The 16629-nt window shown below is 49.1% G+C and overlaps 1 protein-coding gene across 1 annotated transcript in view; it reads right to left on the bottom strand.

Moving 5' to 3' along the window:
- Positions 1 to 12529: 12529 nt before the first annotated feature.
- The window catches only part of LOC104397326 (von Willebrand factor A domain-containing protein 5A-like), a 9767-nt gene continuing 5667 nt past the window's right edge, over positions 12530 to 16629 (bottom strand). Inside the window, exons 12-17 of the mRNA XM_010007277.1 lie at positions 16391 to 16494; positions 15943 to 16121; positions 15565 to 15768; positions 13216 to 13439; positions 12791 to 12914; positions 12530 to 12609 (exon numbers count right to left, since the gene is read on the bottom strand). Coding sequence (XP_010005579.1) covers positions 12530 to 12609; positions 12791 to 12914; positions 13216 to 13439; positions 15565 to 15768; positions 15943 to 16121; positions 16391 to 16494 — 915 coding nt within the window. The remainder of the gene's footprint in view (positions 12610 to 12790; positions 12915 to 13215; positions 13440 to 15564; positions 15769 to 15942; positions 16122 to 16390; positions 16495 to 16629) is intronic.

The raw sequence follows: 16629 nt of genomic DNA, 5'->3' as shown, positions 1-16629 counted from the left end.
CCGGGAGCCGCGGGGCGGGAGCGTCCGGAGCTGAGAACCAGCCGGCCCGGGAGGGTCCCTCTCAGGCTCGTGGGCACCCGAAGCCGCAAGCAAGGGGCCCAGGGTGAGGAGGACAGGCAGGGGCAGCCTGCACCGCCTCAGCCTTGCCGGGAGCCATGGGGACACAGGAAGGCCCGGTGTGTCACAGCGCGCACGGGAAACAGCCCGTTTGCCTTCCCCCGGAGGGTACCAGTGTTTCCGGGAAAAGAAGGGCTGGAAGGGACAGTTGTGCCGGGAACAGCCGTGCTAGGACATGTGTGAGTTGACATAGATGACATGGCAGCCCTAAGACCGTCCTGGCAGAACAATGTGGCCAGATACCTGATTTTCTGTCATGCAAGGCAACGCTGGCATGTGCACACTTCCATTTATAGCTGCCACTGTGGGAATGAAATACTGATGAACTCACCTAGCAGTTATTTGATATGCATCTTTCATGAGTGCAAATAAAAATATAAAGAAGGTGTACTGGGAATCTTCATCATGAGACCCTTGCTCCTGCTGCAGTCTGATGGCAGAGGCAGCTTCAGCCATCGCGCCGCTGCCCTGCTGAGCCAGCTTCTGCTCCTCTTCTTGTCGTGCTTCCCCCCTTCTCTTTTGCTTGTAACCTTTAACCTCCGCTACTCTCCTAAGGCTCTATACAACAAATTTCATGCCCAAGCATCTGCTCTATCTCTCAGGTAAAAATACATTTTAAATACATGTATGAATGCATGCACACACAATTATATTCTAAACTCCAAATATTGTGCACCAAGCAGGACAAATAGCAGCCTAGGAACACTTGGGTGGATGATGGTAGAGCCCATTGAGCCTGTTTCTGCAGTTAAATGTTTGATCTTTTGCCAACAAGGAATGTGTTTAACCCAGTGTTTTCTTCAAAAGTGAAGAAAAAAGAAAGAAAAAGAGTCTTTCAGCAAATTGAGCTGGTCCCTATATGGAAAAATAGTGGTTAAAGTACTACAAATTATTTCGGTCAAAACAGGGAAAAGGAGCTAACACTGCAGAGCACAATCACTGCAGAACAGCTGTGCAGAAACCAATATCCTTAAAACGATTGATTCTGTCCTCCTGTGCTAAAGAGGCCAAAAATAACTCCGCCCCATCATTCTCCCTTTCAAGTCTTGGGAGTACAGATCATGTGTACTATTATTGTTTGCCAGTGTGCTATAATGCATTCTTGGAGCACTTAAGATTGTTCTCTCATCTTACTAAAATGTGGTCCATCAGCTCTTTATTTCCAGAAATTTCTAAAGCTGCAGTCAGCATGGTTATGATACTTGTGCAGATAGAAATGTTAACAATTTAAAAACAAATACAGTGACTTGTTACAGTTTTCTTGCTTACACATTTTTGCCCACATGCTCCATTTCAATTAAGCAATACACAAGCTCATAGCAGACTTGAAAACAGTTTCTGCTCCACTAAGCAGGTTGTCCTGAGCAGATAGTAACTGGGCAGATGTGTCAGTGAATATATTTGCACAAGGCAGTAGTTAAAACCATGTCAGGAATCTCTCGCTATGTGTCCTGGTTTGAGCCAGGAAGAACCCAATTTTCTTTTTACTGATTTTTTTTTTTTTCAGTGAACTCTCTTTTCAGCAGCCCACTTGATGAAATTAACAGCAAGTTTTCCAGCCAGTGGACTGATAATGCTGGAATGTTCATAGTCCAAGGCCCCTTTGCTCCGCTTGTTGAATCTGCTGCTTTGAACACTAAAGGAGCAGAAGGGTTGTATCTATAACCCTCCAGTAGGGAGGAGAAGACTAGACAGATAACAGAATTGGCCAAACAGCCCTATATACATCATTATGGGTATAAATTCAGGGATCACAGAAGTCAAGTCCCCTCTTCCTATTTTCTATTCCATCCATGGCTGGCATCCAAGGAGGTCTTGGTCTGTCCATCTCCTTTGATCCCCAGGCCCATGCATTCCTGACCCTGTATCTCCACCTTCAGCTCCTGTCTGCTCTGCTGCTCTCTCTGAAAGTGGTCTGGGACCTTCTTGAGACTGTCCACAGCTCAGGGGAAGCTGCTGCGGGTGGGAGAGGATGGGGATGCCACATTCCTGCACGTATTTGTATGTATTTGTACATACTGTCTTCTGTTACTCGTATTTCATTAAGGCTGATTAGTTTAGTTTCCAGTCCAGAAGACTCTCTCCTAATTCTCTCTCTCTCCTTTCCCTTTTTTTTTAGAGGTTCTGTAGCTCACTGTGTTGCACCACTGAAACAAACTTAAAGCAGTGCTTGACCTGCAGTGTCTGTATTTGTGCAGCCAGATTTTCTGGGTCTGATCCAAAGCACACTGACGTCAGTGAAAAACTCCTGCTGACTTCCAAGGGATCTGGATGGGCCTTCCATGAGCAAAACCCTGCTTGTTTCGGTGTTTGCAGGGGATGAAACAAAAACATCTAAGACCACTGGAGCAGAGTAAGAGTGTGTCCAGGGTGTTATTTGTCTTTTTCTTTTTTTTTTCATTTTTGTTTTCTCAGGTTAGCTGTGACTCTTGGTTGCAGAGGTGTGATATGAGTCTAGCCACTCAGAAGGTGCAGCCTCTGTGTAATCACCAGAGAGTCACCAGCGCACAGATCTGCAACATCACCAAAGCACAGCACAAATCAGCACAGCTACACAGGGCAAAGCAACTCCAAACATGAGCTGCTTTCCTCAGCAAGTTTGTTGACAACACCAAGCTATGTGGTGTGGTTACCACACTGAAAGGAAGGGATGTCATCCAGAAGGACAGGCTGGAGATCTGGGCCCATCCCAACTTCATGAGGTTCAACAAGGCAAGGTGCTACATCTGGGTTGGGGCAACCCCAAGCACAAATACAGGTTGGACAGAGAATGGATTGAGAACAGTCTGAAGGAGAAGGACATGGGGGTGCTGGTTGACCAAAAGCTCAACATGAGCCAATCTGTGCGCTTGCAGCCCAGAAAGCCAACAGTGTGCTGGGCTGCATCAAAAGAAGTGTGGCCAGCAGGTAGAAGGAGATGATTCTGCCCCTCTACTCTGCACTTGTGAGACCCCACCTGGAGCACTGTGTCCAGTTCTGGAGCCCTCAATATAGGAAGGACATGGAGCTCTTGAAGCAAGTCCAGAGGAAGTCACAGAGAAGATCAGAGGGCTGGAGCAGCTCTGCTCTGGAGACAGACTGGGAGAGTTGGGGTGTTCAGCCTGGAGAAGAGAAGGCTCCAGGGAGACCTTAGAGCACCTTCCAGTGCCTGAAGGGGCTCCAGGAAACCTGGGGAGGCAGTTAGAACAAGGGTGTGTGAAATGTCCCAGAGCTGCCAGAGAGAGGGCAGAGCAGACAGGAGCTGAGGGGAGAGTGATGAGGGGCTGGGATGCACGGGCATGGGGATCAATGGGTATGGATGGATAGATGGAGTCCTTCCTGGACACCGGTCATGGACGGGAGGAAAGGGAAGAAGAAGCAGGAAGGAAGTTGTCTTCTGTACTCTCTGACCTTCTTCTGAGCTTAGGTAGATATATGGAATGGAATACTTTGATCAATTTTGCTGTCTGTCTAGTCCAACCCTCCCTACGGGGGTTGTAGATAAGACTCTTCTGCTCTCGTTATCATCCTTGAGGTGGCAAAGCAAAGCGACCTTGTCGTCTCAGCAGTAACATTATAATACCAGGTTTATCAGTCCACTGGCTGGAACACTTGCTGCTAGTTAGAAGAGAGCTCACTGAAGGAAAAAAGACTGGTACAAGGAAAACTGGCTTCATGCTGGCTCAAAACAGGACAAAAGCCTTGGTGAGGAGCCCTGACCTGCACAGGGATATGAGCTGTGCATGCCTTTCCATTTCTATAATCATGGTGAATTTTGAACTATGGCCATGCAAGCTGAACACTGCTCCTCACTCCCTCTGTAGCACGTGCTCCCTCAAACCAGTCTTTTTGGGATATGTACCATGAGACATCCAAAGAGGTCTGAAACACAAAGATGGACACACAGTCTCTAAATATCAGGCTGCTTCAAGTTGTTTCCTGAAATAATCAGGATATGAGATACTTTAAAATAAGTTATCATTTTAGAATGTAGGCTGCTGTACCTCTGAAGGTGTATGTGTCTGTATCACATCTATGAGTAATAAAAGTTTTTGGTTTTTTTTTTAATGTAATCATTTATCCACCAGCTGCCCACAGTGAGCAGGACAATATTGTGTTCAGAAGTCAAACAAGTCCTCTAGCTACAGTCTATGAAAGAGTAAGCCTCTGAAATCCTGTTCAGCAAGTCCTAATAAAGTTCTGACCGGGCTTGATGGTCCGTTTGGCTATGGACGCCCCGGTGCAATGCTAGGTGATGATGCGCTCTACTGGAAAACCTGAAGTCTTTTCCAATGTGGGCAGCACCCTCGTGTGGAAAACCCAAGTCCCTGCACACCCAACTTGCCTGATAATCCAGCAGAAGTGAGTGCTGACAGGATACAACTGGGTGTGTGCGAGGGTCGGTGATGGCAAGGTACGTGCTCCTGTGTGACGTTGGACAGAGCTGGTGGGGACTGCAGCTTTACTAGTACATCTTCCCAGCAACAATCTCACCTCAGTTATAGTATGAAAAATAGTTGGATTCTTACATTTAAGTTTAAGTCACTTCGAGTCCTGACTCTCCCATGACACCTCATCCCGCTGTTACCGTTTACCAATTTAGGTCCCAAAGCCCAGACAAAGAGACCACATTTAGGAAGGAGACATTGTTATTTGTTGCAGGTTTCCACAAAGCTGGGGGCTTGGTGCCTTCCCACAAATCAAGCACACCAAACAAGATTTTTCATGACATATTTATACACAAAACTATAAAGTTAGTAACGTTCAAGTCCATTCTCCTTATATTGTTTGGTGAGCGATTCACATATAGTTATAATATGGTCACATCACTATTTCTACTGTCGCACATGCTCTGGGGAAGGGTCTTCCCCTGGGAAAGGGTCTTTTATACCTGGGAGTGTGATTTTTACTATTATAATGGCATTGGAATGAGCTAATTTCACCTAAAGGACACAATATCACTCCAGCTGCCCAAGACTGGTTCAGCCACCAATCTTCTCGACTTTTGTTCTTCTTTATCACCTCCTGCATTCTTTAGGTCCAATTATCTGTATAGACCTCAAGTCTTCTCTGATAAGTTGGTGATTTACATGCAATGATCTTTCAACAAACCTTTTGATTAATTGCCCTCTTCAAGGCCTAGTTATTGCAGGATGTCCTTGCTCAGTGCTGGTTGTGGTACTAATTTTGTGCCTCTCTGACTACAATTTTAACTGAGTACATCTGAAAAATAACCACATATTTTGCATTTCTGAGTTATTTTCCAACACCACCATCATCTTCACAGAATCATAGAAACATAGAAAGGTTTGGGTTGGAAGGGACCTTAAAACTCATCTAGTTCCAACCCTCTTGCAGGAGCAGTGACACCTCCCACTAGACCAGGTTTCTCCAAATCCCATCCAACCTGCCCTTCAACACTTGCAGGATGGGGCTTCCACCACCTCTCTGGGCAACTGGTTCCAGTGTCTCACCATCCTCATGGTGAAGAACTTCTTCCTAGCATCTAATCTGAATCTTCTGGCCTCTAGTTTTGATCCATTCCCCTAGTCCTACCACTAACCAACACCCTAAAAAGTCCCTCACCAGCTTTCTTGTAGGCCCCCTTAAGATACTGGAAGGCCACAGTAAGGTCTCCTCTAAGCCTTCTCTTGTCCAGAGTGAATAACCCCAACTCTCTCAGTCTGTCTTCATAGAAGAAGTGCTCCAGCCCTCTGATCATCCTCATGACCCTTCTCTGGACACGTTCCAGCATCTCCATATTTTTCTTGTAACAGGGGCTCCAGAACCAGACACAGTGCTCCAGGAGGGGTGTCATGAGAGTGAAGAGCCCTGAAATGAATCACCTCCCTACACCTGCTGGCCACCCTTCTCTTGATGCAGCCCAGGATATGATTTTCTTTCTGTGCTACAAGTGTACACTGTTGGCTAATGTTGAGCTTCTTGTCCACCAGCACCCCCAAGTCCTTTTCTTCAGGGCTGCTCACAAGCCAGTCACTGCCCAGCCTATATCAGTGCCTGGGATTGCCCCAGCTGGCACTCAAGACATAAGGACTTTTCAGGAACTCACACCTGGCAGTGGTGGCACCCCAACCACTGACGTAGCAGCTCTGACATTCTCAGAGAGGCATCAGGCACACAGGACAGCTGGATGTAGGAGCTGCACTGGACAGGCTGGTCCAGCTCTGGCAGGGTGATGTCATTTGTCATGGTGATATTCTTGAAGTGCTCATGGAGCAGGAGATGCCCGATGTTGTGGACGTGGGCCTGAGGGCCCAGCTGACTCAACCAGGTGGCCCCGATCACCAGACGCCACAGGGGACAGGAGCCCTGAGCTGCAGCAGCCCAGCAGCTCCTGCCTTCTGCCTCCCACGGGGGGGAGGGAAGCAGCGCTGCCCCGGGGCCTTTGGCTCTAGGACCATTCTGTGGGAGGCTGCCAGGAGGCAGGGGCACCAGCCCAGCCCTCTCCTGAGCAGAGTCCCAGCTGGGCTCTGAGTGCCCAGGCACTGGCCATGCTGCAAGGAGAAGGGATGGGAGGAGGACGTGGTGCTGATGAGGAGACATCCCCCTTCCCTGGTCCTCCTTACCTGGTCTCAATGAAGCAGTGGGCTGCTGTGAGGGCCCACTGTGAGCTGAGGAGGGACCCTCCACATATGTGCCCCGTGCCTACCATTCAGGGATCCTGGATGATGATGATCCAGGGCCATGCATTGGTGCCACCCGTGACATGTAACGTGCTGTGCCCAGAAGCCAAGGGCTGGAGCCCACAGCTCCTTTAACCAGAAGTCTCCTGCTCCATGGGCTGCTGCTGCTCAGGCTGAAGGTCAGTCCTCTTCCCTCCGCACAAGGTGCTGCATGTGCAGCAGGGCCAGGGACCCTGTGGGCTGTGTCTGTGTCTGCTTTAGCCCTGTGGGCAAGTTGTGCCAGAAGATGGGTGCTGGCAAGGCCCTGAGGCTCCCCATGGGGTTTGGGAAGCTGTCGCATGGCCACAGAGAACAAGCTGGCACAAGAACAAGGACAAACCCTCTGAGAATTGCCCAAGCTTCCTCCCAGAGCCCCAGCCACAGCTGTCCCATGTACCAAGGGCAGTCCAGCACAGGGCCAGCAGGACAAGGAGTGGGAGGAAAGTCATGGTTGCAAGATGCTCATTGCCAGCAGAGCAGCACAGCCCCACAGAGCTCAAGGTCCTGTCGTGCCCCTGGCCAGGGACTGATGTCACGGAGATGCTGCCTCAGGTGCTGTGCATGGTGGCATCACCTGAGGGGGCAACAAGGATGGGACATGGGCGATTCCAAGCACGAGGTGAAGCAGAAACTGGGACCAGATCCCCCCTCCCAACAGACCCCCCTGCTGAGTGCTCTGCTGTGGGATGAGGGTGTGCAGGGCTCCAAGTGCTGCCTGCTGACTGCCTGCAGAAAAAAACACCAGTGGCATCACAGCCCCTTGGAGAAGTTCTCCTCCCCCCTGCAGTCTTTTGCCACCAGGTCTTTCCCCAAAACCATACACCAGGGAACACAGCTGCTACAGGCAGAGTGCATGTTGGGTGTTGAAGGACCAACCTGGCTGCAGCCACAGCAGGAGAGCAGCAAAATGCAAGACAAATAAGCCAGGCACAGCCGAGCAGTGGCAGCTACACCAAGCACTGAAATGCAGATGCAGCACAGTCTGCACTGGCTGTGCCACCCAGACATTCCCTCTGGCAGGTTCCATGCCCAAGAGTTACAGTGCTATTTGATGATGCTGCCAGTCGGGTTGGATGGAGAAGGGACTGAGGACAGCCCTGAGGAAAAGGACTTGGGGGTGTTCATCAATTCCTTTATGCATTTACTATTTTTAATTCAAAATGGTAAAGAAGTATTTGAGGCATATTAGAAAATTCCCGTTTACTCCAAACTATATGAAGCTCAACATGAGCCAACTGGTGCACTTGCATCCCAGAAAGCCAATGGTGTCCTGGGCTGCATCAAAAGAAGTTTGGCCAGCAGGTCGAGGAGGTCATTCTCCCCCTCTACTCTGCCCTTGTGAGACCCCACCTGGATCACTGTGTCCAGTTCTGGAGCCCCCAACATAAGAAGGACATGGAGCTCCTGGAGAAAGTCCAGATGAGGGTGAGAAAACTGATCAGAGGCTGGAGCAGCTCCCCTGTGAATACAGGCTGAGGGAGTTGGGGTTGTTCAGCTTGGAGAAGAGGAGGCTCCTGGGTGGCCTTCTAGTGGCTTTCCAGTACCTGAAGGGCCTACAAGAAAGCTGGGGCAGGACTTTTTGCACAGGCATGTAGTGAGAGGACAAGGGGCAATGGTTTAAAACTTGAAGAGGGAGATTTAGATCAGATACTAGGAGGAAATTCTTTACTATGAGGGTGGTGAGATGCTGAAACAGGTTGCCCAGGGAGGTTGTGGAAGCCCCATCCCTGGCAGTGTTGAAGGGCAGGTTGGATGGGGCTTGGAGCAACCTGGGCTGCTGGGAGGTGTCCCTGTCCATGCAGGGGGGTTGGATCTGGATGAGCTTTACGGTCCCTTCCTACGCAAACTTTTCTATGATTCTATGATATTTCTACTCCTCCTCCTGCTACCCTTTTTTGTGGAACTTTTCTTCCAAGATGAACACAAAGGCCGTCTGGATCCTGGTATGGTGGAGCAGATGACCAGATGTGAGTGCTCAGTGTTGAGAGTTTTTCAGATATGAGATTCAGAGAGATTTTGCAGATAAGAGCAGTTTCACCTTCACAGGCCCTGGTTCTCGTGGGGGATTTCAACCATGCTGATATCTGCTGGAGGGACAACACAGCAAAGCACCAGCAATCCATGAAGTTCCTGAAGTGCAGTGATGATGACTTCCTCCTCCAAATGATACAGGAACCAACAAGAAAAAGTGTTTTGCTGGACCTTGGTCTCACCAACAGAGACAGGCTGGTTGATGACACAGGCTGACTTAATGGATGACTGGGCTGTAGCAACCATGACATGGTTGAATTCAGGGTCCTTAGGGCAGTGAGGAAGGAATGAAGCAAGCCTACTACCCTTGACTGCAAAACAGCAGACTTTGGTCTCTTCAAGGATCTGCTTGGTAGGGTACCATGGGACCAAACCCTGGAGGAGAGCCCAGGAAAGCTCATCAGTATTCAAGGATCGCCTCCTTCATGACCAGGAGCAATGTGTCCCAACAAATGGAACAGGCAGGAAAGCCAGGAGGCCTGTGTGGGTTAGCAAGGCTCTCCTGGAAATAGTAAAAAGTAAAACCAAGGTTTACAGAGAGTGGAAGCAGGGCCAGGTGTCCTGGGGGGAGCACAGACAAGTCATCAGAGAAGCTGGCTTCAGGTAAGGAGGGAAGGCCAACACACAGATAGAATTGGATCTGGCCAGGGATGTTAAAGATAAGAAAAGTTTCTATAGGTATGTCAGCAATAAGAGAAAGATGAGGGAAGATGTGGGCCAAGTTCAAGACACTGGAGATTTGGTCATGCAGGACATAGAGAAGCTGAGGTACTCAGTGACTACTTTGCCTTAGTCTTCACTGGCAACAGCTCTGGTCACATCATCCAAGTTAGATAAGGAGAAGGCAGGGACTGTGAAAAGGAAAATCTCCCCACTGTAGGAGAAGAGCGGGTTCGTGACTACCTGAAGGACCTGAAGGTGCACAAGTCCATGAGACTTGACAGGTTTCATCCATGTCTCATAGAATTATATAATGTGTGGGGTTGGAAAGGACCTTTAAAGGCCATCTAGTCCAGAGCCCCTGCAGTGCACAGGGATTTTTAAACTACATCAGGTTTCTCAGAGCCTCGTCAAGCATGACCCTGAATGTCTCCAAGGATGGGACCTCCACCACCTCTCTGGACAACTTGTTCCAGGCTCCTCAGGTGATCATGAACCTTGTCTTTACATGGGGGGGGCTTCCTCCTCCTGGTCCCCATCTTGAGATCCTTCAACTTGGGAGGTGAGAGGAGAGAGGTTGCCAGTGAAGACCACAGCAAAAAAGTCATTGAGAACCTCAGCCTCCTTCTTGTCTGTTGTTACTAGTTTGCAATCCATGCTCATTGGGGGAGGACATTTTCCTTAACCTTCCTTTTCTGATTGATAAACCTATAGAAGCCCTTTTTGTTATTCTTTGCATCCCTTGCCAAGTTCAGCTTCAGCCATGCTTTGGCCTTCCTGACCCCATACTGGCATGACTGATCAGTGTCCCTCTGCTCTTCCCAAGATACCAGTCCCTGGTTGAACTGCTTGTGCAGTTACTTCTTGCCTTTTAGTTAGGCCAGCAGGCTCCTGAAGGAACTGGCTGATGAAGTTACAAAGCCACTGTCCATCATATTTGAAAAATCTTGGCAGTCTGACAATGTTCCCACTGACTGGAGAAGGGGAAACATCACCCCCATTTTCAGAAAGAGAATAAAGGAAGACCCAGGGAGCTGCAGGCCAGTCAGTCTCACCTCTGTACCTGGCAACATCATGGAGCAGATCCTCCTGAAGGCTCTGCTAAAGCATGTGGGTGATTTGTGACAGCCAGCATATCCTTGACAGGATTTAGATGTGGGCTTGTGCAAGCTGCATGAAGTTCAACAAGGCCAAATGCAAGGTTATGCACCTGGGTTGGGGCAACCCCAAGCTACAAACACAGGTTGAATGGAGGATGGATTGAGAACAGTCTGGAGAAGAAGGATGTGGGGGTGATGGTAGATGAGAAGCTCAACATGAGCCAACCTTTGCATTTGCAGCCCAGAAAGCCAATGGTGTGCTGGGCTGCACCGAAATAATTGTGGCCAGCAGGTCAAAGGAGGTGATTCTCTCCCTCTGCTCTTCTCTTGTGAGACCCCACCCGGAGCACAGTGTCCAGTTCTGGAGTCTCCCACATAAGAGGGACATTGACCTGTTGAAACAAGTCCAGAGAAGTGCCACAAAAATAATCCATGGCCTGCAGCACCTCTCCTGTGAAGACAGGCTGGGAGAGGCGGGGCTGTTCAGTCTGTAGAAGAGAAGGCTCCATGTAAAACCTCATAGTGTCCTTCCAGTATCTGAAGGAGGTCTACAGGAAAGCAGGGGTGAGACTTTTTACAAGGGCTTGTGGTGAAAGGACAAGGGATAATGGATTAAAACTGGTGGAGGGGCAATTTAGGTTAGACATTTAGGAAGAAAATCTGTAGTGTGAGGGTGGTGAACACTGGAAGAAGTTGCCCAGAGAAATTGTGGCTGCCCCATCCCTGGAAGTGTTCAAGGGCAGGTTGGATGGGGCTCTGAGAACTGTGGTCTGGTGGGAGGTGTCCCTGCCCATGCAGGGGTTGGAACTAAATGATTGTTAAGGTCCCTTCCAATCCAAACCATTCTATGATTCTATGATCTACTTCAGTTTAGGGGCCCTCCATGGGTTGCAGCAATAATATCTGCTTCATCATGGGCTGCAGGGAAATACCTCCTCCCCTCCTCTTGCCATGGTGTTTGCACTGCTGTTCTCAAACTCTTTTCCCCTCCTTGTGTGGCATTTCTTACCTTTTTTTTTAAATACTTTTTTTTTTTTTTTTTTTTCAGGGATGTCACCAGCTTTGCTGATTGAGTCAGCATTGGTCAGCAGTGGGTCTGTTTTGGAAATCTGTGACTGTGATGGGGTGGTCTTTTACCTCTGCTGCCTCCCCACTAGCAAAACCTTGCCATGTAAACCCAGTACACCTGAAAATCCTAGACCATGGCTCTGGGCACCTATGTTTAGAGAACTGAATCCCACGCCATGTGGGATTCCATTTACTCTCCAGCTGCTACTTCAGAAGATCCATCCTTTCTGTCCTGCCTCTTCCTGTCTGGAAGGTGTTTCAGATACCTCTGAAAAGCTGAAATGGCCTTGGGCACTTAAGCAGGCCCTGCAGTGATACAACGAAATCCACCCCTTTATTTGACAAACCCTTCATGGAAAAAACCCAAACAAACAGAAAACAGAAAAAAAAAAAAGTTCCATAGCTTGTGAGGGTGAATCAATGACTGCAAAACCAAGTAACACTGGTCTTGCTTTCTTATTAAAAAAAGAAAGAAAAGTACAGAGTGAGAGAGAGAGAGAGGGGAGGAATGATTTATGTAGAATGTGTTTTTCTGCAGTATCTGAACAGAATTTTGCTCCCTGGGATCTGGTATTTTGAGCTGATAACTATTTGGGTAAACCTCAGAGCAAAGCAGAATGTGGAAAAATGCAGCTCAGTTTAGTATACATATAGTTAGGGTTATTTTTCAGAAAACTCTCATGGTAGAGAACAAATGTGTCAACAAGTCAGCTGCAGTGGATTAGCCATGGTCAGCAACTGCACACCCAGCCAGCCACTGCTGCCATCACTTCCTCCCCTCTCACAAGGCATAATAAAAATGTTACGGAATATCTCCCTGGCTATGTTGGGTCAGCTGTCCTGGCTGTGTTCCTATACAGCTTCTTGCCCAGCCCCAGCAGTGGGGTAAATTCAAATCCTGAAGATGGTGGGCTCCACAAAGCAGCCTAACAGCCTATTTGCTGCCTCCAGACATTCATCCAGCTGCACCTCTGCAAGCAGAGAGAAAAAGCAGAGAGGGACCACAGGTCAGTAAAGGAAGACAGTCTGTACTGGAAGTCTTATAAGTTGCCCTGCAGGAGTACCAGGAAAGAGGGCCATGGGTCAGAGTGGCAGCTGTGGTTTTGGTGGGAACCACCCAGAGTGTGAGTCCTCCCAGCAAAACCTTCTTACCAGCTTGGTCCCACAGCCACCTACAAGCTTTGGCCTCCAGAAGCTCTGACCAAGATACCTTCCATTTGTACTGGTGCAGCCAGACTAAGGCCAAAACTGTGGCCCAGACAGTTGTCTGCACATTCTGCAGGAGAAACAGAACAATCAGGGGGAAGAAAGAAAAAGAAAGATCAAACCTAACAGCACATGAAAGAAGTAAGACCTCCACACATACACAGAAACCCTCCAAGTTTCTGAAATCCTCCCAATTGAGAAGTTCTCAGGTGTCTCTGCTGATTCCACCCACAGCCCCAGTTCACCCCTTCCACAAGGCTTTATATCCCAACTGCTTTCATCTCTTCCTCTCAGCTCAGCTCAGACTGGAAGCTTGAAACAGGAAGGTCCAGCTCATGACAGTGTTAAACTCCTGCCCCTGATCTGCTTACCTCATTGGGCCTTTGTTCATCAACATCAGCCTTGCTGAGCCCCAAGGCAGAGGCCAAGGCTGATGTGAGGGCCCAGGAGCCATTTGCTTTCTGTAGTGCCACCACTGCCCTGAACCTGGAAAAGTCACACAGTCTGGTTGACAGTGGTGAAATTGGCCAGTCCCAACTCATGTTAAATGCTGGTGGTTCTTCCATCACCTGCTCTTCAGGAGGAAGCTTTTGCTCTGCAAGACAGAAATTCACACAACTTATATTAAATAGGTTACAGCCTGTAACCTTAAATTCTGCCTTCTCCAGGTACACTTTACTGTTCTCCATCCTCTTTGGGGTCTGTGCAGGATTCTGATCGAGGCAAAATCTGTTTTTCTGAAGTCCATGAGTTGTAATTCTGCTGTTTGTCTTGCTCTTTCCTCTCAGGATCATAAACTCCAGCCTCATGACCTCTGCAGCTAAGGCTGCCCTTGACTTTCCAATCTTCAACAAGCTCTTCCTTGTTTGTGAGTAGCACATCCAACAGGATGTCTCTCCTAGCTGGTTCATCAAGCACCTCTATCACAAAATAGGCTTAACACACAACATCAACCTCCTGGCTTTCTTGCACCCAGCCAAATTGCTGTTCATGGAGATGTTGGACTTCCTCCTTTCTTCTCCGCATGCTTCACAAAGTTCTGTATAGGCATTTGAGATGGGCCCCAAGTCATGCTAGTTTTTCATGGGAAGTGTGAGAGCCTTCCCTGACATCACATCCCTGAACACATCTGCTCAGCTCCTTGTGCCCCCACTTTTCTTCATATTACTTTCTCAACGCACCTACTTTACAGCTCTCCTTGCTAGGTTTTCAAGCCTGATTGCTAAGACACTTTTGTCCCACCTGGTCAGAGGTATCCTGTTCGTTTTCAACCCCTCAGAGAGGGTCCTGCAGTCATAGCAATAGAAGTCTTGCCTGTGATACCAGTCATGCAACCTGTTGTTGACCTGTAGGATGAGTCTGTTTCTACCAATCCTTTCCCTTTCATTGAAGGAAAGGACTGAAGAACACCAGGTGGGCTCCCATGCCCTTCAGCCTCTCCCACAGGGCTCCATAATTGCACATGAACTGGTTCTTCCTGGCAGTGTCACCGCTGTCCACGTGGAAGAGCAGCAATGAGTAATAGTCCAAGGGCCACACAAACCTTGGCAGTCTCTGCAGCTTATTCAGTCATAGCCTCTGATGAGCAGCACACCTCCTGAAGCATGAGGCTAGGTTGGCAGCTGGGTGCCTCCATCCTCTGCAGCAGAGAATTTCCAGAAAACACCATATACCTTCCCCCTGTGCTTGAGCACTATATTCAAGCTCAACTGGCTCTGAATGCCTCCCCTGAGGCCTTGTTTGTCCTCACCAGTGCCCAGGCACTATCCCCAGCCTGAAGTTGCAGACCGATTGTCAGAAGCTACAAGACCCCTTTCCCCATTCTGACTGTGGCTGGAAAAAAGACCTTTAAGATCCTCAAGTCCAGCCTATGACCTGACACCACCACACCAGCCAGACCATGGCACTAAGTGCCACATCTAGCCTTCCCTTGAGCACCTCCAGGGATGGTGCCTTCCCCACTTCCCTGGGCAGTTAGTGCTGGAGAGGGTGTTGGATGGCATACTGCACGACCTTCACTCAGCCCCTTAAAGGCTTGAAGAGTGCAGAGACCTCTCTGCACCCCTGCCACACTGACTCCTGAGACAACTGCTGTGTCCATGTCAGCTAGCTCTGTGTTCTTGCCTACCTGACACACAGCTGCTTCCTAAACACCAGCTGATAAAGTGCTTGACACGTTCTCCTACCTTTGAAGACAGTAAGCAGTGACACCCCCTAATTAGGAAACAGCCAATACCATTAGAGACAACTGAAGCACAGGTCTACAGATGTCAACTCTTCTTGTCAACGATAATCACAAATTCCCAGCAGGTGGTCCGTGGAGATCTGAAGATGTTCGTTGGACAACAAGAAGGCTGGAAGGAGAGGAAGCCTAGAAAATGCTGAGTGAATGACTGTGTCTGCTAGCTGGCTCTTTTCTGCTGAACTGCGAGAAGATAAAGCTGAAGATTCATGTAGATACTTTGTGACAAACTCAGTGTTTGGTAGAGAGTTAGGGGTAGCTGTGGGGCAAGGACAATGTTCCTTGAAGGAAGTATTAAGGCATTTGATTCTTAGTTTCTAACCCGGAGTTGAGATGTAGAAGTTTGTGTTGCCTGCCTCTCCATTCATCCCCAGCACAACACAACCAGGAAGTCTGACGAGGAGATAAATGCTGAAAGGGGAGTTCAACCCCAGTTCAGCACATTTTGAGAATGCACAGCTGAAAAGATTCTCCTTACCTCTACAGGATGCTGAAAGTTGGGTGGGTGCCTCAGTGTCAGGGGCTCTGTGACCAAATGTCTCAAGGCAGAACTGGAACTTCTGGAGCATCCAAAACTTGGTGGACTTGAACCACACAGGCTGGGAGCCACGCAACCAGAGCAGCTGACAGGGAACCAGATTGCAGGGAGAGAACAATATGGAGGAGTTTTGAGGCAAAGAATCTGGGGTGAGGCAGGAAGACAGGGGTTAGGCTCATGAGATAGGCAAAAGGATGGTGTCCTTTTGACACCACAGGACCTTGAGTCCACAGGATAGGGGAGATGGTTGTGGAGGCATCAGACCAACAAGTCCCACTTCCTTCCCCAGAGTTCTATCCCCACCATTTCTGGTCTTACCACAGTGCCCAGCATTCCTCTGTTCCATGCGCACTGCCACATGGGATGTGAAGGGGGAAAGAACCCCCAGGCTGAGGCTGGACTTCACGGTGCTCTGCCAGATGTCCTCTGCCCTGCTTGTTCCCTCCCAGAACAGTTTCCACAGCAGGTGCATCATGGCCAAGCGGTGCACAGGCAGCCTATGGGGGCAGGGAGTTAGATCTTCATTCCACCTTGGGGAGGGGTATGGGACATGTGAAGTAGAGAGGAGGGGGCAGTGGGGCTATGGCCACCAAGGTCCTCCTCCCAAGGTCAGGGCAGAGGGAACAAGAGGGTAGCAGTGGATGCCCGAATTCTCTTCCCACCTCATGTTACAATGGAAAGAATGCAAGTGAAGGACACCTGCTGTCCCTCCTGCAGACCTTGCCAGTGCCACTCTGCCTTGTGAGCAAGTGTGTTACCTTCTCACCTGTCATCTGCTGATGGTGACAATGAGAACCTGAGTGTGTAATCAAAGGACTGGCTGCCCACATGGTACTGAAGGGTCATGGCTCCCTCACCCATTTCTGGATCCTGTTGACACAAGAGAAAAAGTCAGACTGGAATGCTCATCTCCAAAGCACAGGCAGCCTTGCTACCTAGGTAGCTCTGCTAAGGCAGCAGATGTCTCTGGTTGGAGCAGGGATGGTAGGGGAAGGAGGAGGGGTC

This window comes from Chaetura pelagica, unplaced genomic scaffold, assembly GCF_000747805.2.
Source record: "Chaetura pelagica isolate M959 unplaced genomic scaffold, ChaPel_1.0 scaffold441, whole genome shotgun sequence".
NCBI classification, from domain to species: Eukaryota; Metazoa; Chordata; class Aves; order Apodiformes; family Apodidae; genus Chaetura; species Chaetura pelagica.
Note: the sequence above shows the minus strand (reverse complement) of the source record. Positions and strands in the feature narration are given on the sequence as shown.